The following is a 5000-nucleotide window of genomic DNA, read 5'->3' as shown; positions in this document are numbered from 1 at the left end:
TTAACGCCCTAAGACGAGCACCGAGGCAGAAGGGTATTCATTTTAAAGATAATATTTAATAAATAAATGAATAAATAATGATAGAAAGAAACACAAATATTAAATAATGAATCAGGGGATAGAGGAAGAAGCTCAGGATATAAAATCTAAAGAATGAGAGAAAATATTTAGGAATCCCTGATTATCGCTCCTCAGCTGTATGAGTTAGTGATTAAAAGGACAATCAAACTTTTATTTCCGAGATATTTTAATATTTGGTTTTTCCTTTCTCCTACTCACGGCACCAGCTGTAGAAATTGTGGTTTAACTAATACCCTGATAGGCTGAGGAGCTGGTATGGATAGCTATTGCTCGAACAACCAGAACTAGAGCTTCACGGATAGTAATGCATTTTTCGCTTGTTAAACGCCCATCTACCTTGCGTAATTTACCCGGTCAAGAGACCTACATCTAGCACCCCATAGCTGGGCTAATTCGGGCACTTGATCACTGTAAATAAGGACTTTATCATACAAAGCTAAGCCTATTTGAATCAAGATTATAAGACATTTGTGCATGAAATTGATAGGAAGTTGGTTTGATCTCAAAGTTGTTTAATTTCTCAAGATAAAGCTACTAGCAATTATGTAATCATTGATAACTTACAATCAGGGTATTAGAATGGGGAATCATTTCGTGCTTATGCCATCTATTCGTGTATTTTTTCAGGAAAAATTATAGGAGAACTCATTTTGGGAAAATAGGTATATCATAGTTTCATGACAAAATTTCTGAAAATTGTCGTTCTGAGACTATGATTTGTCAATAAAACAAATTTTTTAAACCCTTTGCCAGAATGTGATAGCTTCCTCATCTACCTCAATATACGTTATTTTCGATACGAAATAATAAATTCTGATTGTATTCAAGGTGCTTTGCAGTCATCAGTATCTATTATATCCATCATCGATTATCTATTATGCAAAGTTAATACTTAAATTTCGTTACTTATCGACCTTCCATCAACAGCAGCTATTTTATTCTACTGCTGCTATCTTTTACAAATCAACTAATAATGAATTAGGTTAGCCAAATTTACTAGAACATTGACGATTATCAAATAAATCTCAGGCAATGATACAATATCTAGGCTGTATCATGAGTCTACAAGCAGGCTGTCTCCACAACCCCTAAAACAGAAATTACTTTCCTATTTGCTCAGTGTCGGAATGGCCGGGGCAGGGGGATGAAGGAACCCCCCACCCCCACCCCTTCCCTGGAAAGTGTCTACTTGATCCATCTTACGAAAAGTAGCAATTGAAAAATGATAGTATATATATATATATATATATATATATATATATATATATATATATATATATATAGTGTGTGTGTGTGTGTGTCTGTGTGTTTTGTATTTGTATTGAAAAGTTGAGACGTCAAATGATTATACAGAATTAAAATATGGCAACTCGATTTGTAACATTTGTATACTTTAGCTAACAAAGACGGCCCTTTAAGCGGGCCATACATTATCCAACTTGGTTGGACAACAATGTTGGGCAACATTTTCTGCTCTAGAGCATACAATGTAAGACCAATTCGTCCAACATTAGTTATAGATATCGATCTGTAGTGTATAACATACTGATGGTGCAGTCTCATGGCAGTGGAAAATGTTAGGATTACAACAACCTTCTGCAAGGGTTGAACAGCAATAAAAAATAAAAAAAAAATGATAAAGTTTATTATCATTAAGTAATATACATTATACAAATGTATTAACTGAATATTACATTCTCAGTAACATTTCCTTCAAACGATGAAAAATGAAAATGAAATATTGTATATTAAATTCTTGAAATTTAACCTATGTATACTACAATATTTTAAAGATACATCAACTAAATATTACACTGTTCAAAAATGTTTCCTTTATATAATGCAAACTAAAAATAAACTATTGTACCAAATGAATGTGTTTTTATCCTTGAAGTTTAATCTAGGTATTCTATAACTAGATAAGGAGTAATTTGGGTCTTGAAGAAGTTCAGTTATAGTATATTGACTCCCTTGGCTTATGTCAGTTGGGACATTTTCATTGGATAGATGATAAGTGCATACAGGTTGGGTTGAAAATGTCAATGGGGTTGATGCTCGAGTACTTGACCTACTGGACGATAGTGACACAGAATCCAATGGTAACTGGTTTAATTGGCCCACTATAAGAATGTCATCAATAGCTTATTTCGCATACAACTTTTGTGTCTCGTTCAGCTTTCTGTAGGATACAGCCCAGCTATCCTCATAAGTTGCGGCTTCGTCCTTCATGAGTTTCTGCTCTTTTATGAAATCTAAATGTTCGACAGCTTTTTGCAAATAGTGATCTTTAGTTGTATCATGAGTAGCCCGCATTTTTCTCTTGGTACCTACAGTATTTCCAATTCCCTGGTCATCGCTCTCATCCAAATTACTATCTCCAGGTATCTGGATTTCTTGATCTCCTAAAAAATCATGCAACAAATCGAAATACCATAAACTTGGTTCGTACATGTCATCATTGCCCGCTACCAGACTTTTCAGACTTTTCCTTCTTATTTACTTCCCTCCTATAACAAGTTCTCATATTTTTTTTTTAAACCATGTAGAGTGGCATTGCTGACTATTTCTTTCAAGTTATTCAAAAGTACTTCCCATGCTTTATTTCGTTTGTTTTTATCTTTATATTCTTCGCTTTTCTCTCTCCAAATCGCAGGTAACCTTCTGCATGTACCAATAAAACTTCTCCACTATTCAGTGTCATTTACATTTGCCATCACGTCTATTTAACACTTTTATAAAACAGCTATTTCCAGAAGAACGTCCCTTTAATTAAAGCAAGGACTACACGCTATCAAACTAGGCTTCAAATTGATGTTGGTTGTGATGTTGTACAACTTGCCCATACACTGTCAAAAAGGTTGTACAACATGAGGCCACTCCCCCTTAAAATCAAAGCTGCTTTGATTCTGTCCAACCAAACCAACCAACCAAAATCCTGTTGTACAACCTGCCCACACACTGTCTAACATTTCATACAACCCAACCAAGTTGTACAACAAGTTGGATAATGTATGGCCCGCTTTACTGTCTGATTCGCTAAGGTTTGAGAATGCTCCGCCCATTTCGTAGAAGTTGTAAGAAGCGCAACTCCTTGTCCGTTTTGTCATGGAACACTAGAGACATTTAACGAAAGATTTCCCCTGATTGTCGGCGTTCTTTTGATTCTAACTGCAGTCAAAAGCAAATGTCCTGTCGTCTCCAGTCCCCCTCTGTCACCCCCAATATCTATAGATTCCAGAAATAGTACTTGCAAGTGTTTTTGCGGAACATAACATCCCATTCAATGCTGCTGATCATGTGATTGGTGCTATCAAGAGAATTTTTCCCGATTCTGAAATTGCTAAGAAAGTTCAGTTGAAAAGGACAAAGATAACAGCTATTGTCAACAATGTCATCGGTGAGAGCTACAAGGAAAACTTAGTCAAAATACTTCGGGAGCAAAAGTTTAGTATACTTACCGATGAATCCACGGACATTGCAGCTGTGAAAACGTCTTGTATTGTGGTAAGATTTTATAATGAAAAGACAATGAAAATTATTAGTAGATTCTGGGAACTGTGCCAAGTGTTTAAACCAGAAGATTTTGATACAGCGAATGAAGGAGCCACGGGAGAAAAGCTCTTTAATAGTATAATTTCAACCTTCAAAACTCACAACATTCCGATGAAGAATGTTGTGGGCTTTGGTTCTGAGGGCTGCAATGTCATGATGGGATGCAACAATTCTGTGTCAAGTAGACTAAGACTGGAATGTCCGGGTATTGTAGTTATGAAGTGCATCTGTCATTCTGCACACCTGTGTGCCAGTGAGGCGTGCAAGACATTACCTCGCCGGTGTGAAGATCTTGCCCGAAATATTTATAACTTTATGAAATGCAGTTCTAAAAGACAAGCGCAGCTGTTGCAATTGCAAGCGTTTTTGGATTTAAAACCCCATAAAATGCTGCATCCATCACAAACGCGATGGCTTTCAATGGCAGCAGTAGTGTCTCGTATCTTACAACAATGGGAAGCTTTAAAACTGTTTTTCATTGATATGTGTGCATCTGAGAAAATTGTTTCAGCTCAGGAGATACTAGAGTATCTGTGTGATCCGATTTTGAAATTCTTCTTCTTCTTTTTACAGTGGGTGCTGCCTAAATTTAATAGCTTTAATGCATATTTACAATCTAGTAGAGTAATTGTGATCGAGCTGCATGATAAAATTTGTGAACTCTACCGTGAAATTCTCCTGTGTTTCATGGAGAGGCAATATGTGATGCAGACAGATCTAGAGGATATTGACCCACAAGGGAAGAAAAATATCTAAATAATGCTATGATGTACCTCGGTGTTGGTGTAATTAATTATATAAACAGTGATATTACAAAGGCCACCAGAATTGAAGAATGAATTCTTCAAACGTTGTAGGGCTTTTCTGTGTGTAGCATTTTAGAAATAAATAAAAGGTGGAATTTTGATGAAATAGTGCTTACTAAAATTGGAATACTAAATCCCAAGCAGGCTCTGACCTTCTCGGCACGAGAAAAATACCCATCTGTGCTTCCCCTTGTGCAATCCCTTCCACGTATTTTGTCATTGGATGACACACAGCTACTGCAGGTTCTCGATGATCAGTGGAGAAAACTACCCCTGATTGACTTGCCTGAGGAAATTACAAAAGAACAGGAAGTAGTTGCTTTCTGGGGTAAATTGGCTATCTGGAATGGACCAAATGGGGAAAGGGAATTTGCAGAGCTATCTCATTTTTCTCTTGATGCTCTATGTTTGCCTCACTCCAACGCCGATTGCGAACGTGTATTTAGCAAGGTAAATCTTACAAAAACAAAAACACGTAACAAACTGGTAACTAAAACTGTAAATGGTGTACTCCTCACGTCACAGTGTCTTAAGGAAAAAACAAATGGTTGTTTAGAATTT

The 5000-nt window shown here is 36.4% G+C and overlaps 2 protein-coding genes across 2 annotated transcripts in view; both read left to right on the top strand.

Annotated features, from left to right (window-relative positions):
* The window catches only part of Top3alpha (topoisomerase 3-alpha), a 238872-nt gene that overhangs the window by 45270 nt on the left and 188602 nt on the right, over positions 1-5000 (top strand). The window lies entirely within an intron of this gene.
* LOC137618449 (zinc finger BED domain-containing protein 5-like) lies at positions 3610-4389 on the top strand. The gene has a single exon (XM_068348614.1). It carries the CDS (start codon positions 3610-3612, stop codon positions 4387-4389), a length of 780 nt encoding a protein of 259 aa, XP_068204715.1.

Source organism: Palaemon carinicauda, chromosome 24 (genome assembly GCF_036898095.1).
Source record: "Palaemon carinicauda isolate YSFRI2023 chromosome 24, ASM3689809v2, whole genome shotgun sequence".
Classification (NCBI taxonomy): domain Eukaryota; kingdom Metazoa; phylum Arthropoda; class Malacostraca; order Decapoda; family Palaemonidae; genus Palaemon; species Palaemon carinicauda.
This window is presented reverse-complemented; position numbering and strand designations above follow the sequence as displayed.

What these genes read in the sequence shown, in the direction of transcription:
- LOC137618449 (XM_068348614.1), top strand. Translation starts at nt 3,610, where the DNA reads ATGAAAATTATTAGTAGATTCTGGGAACTGTGCCAAGTGTTTAAACCA.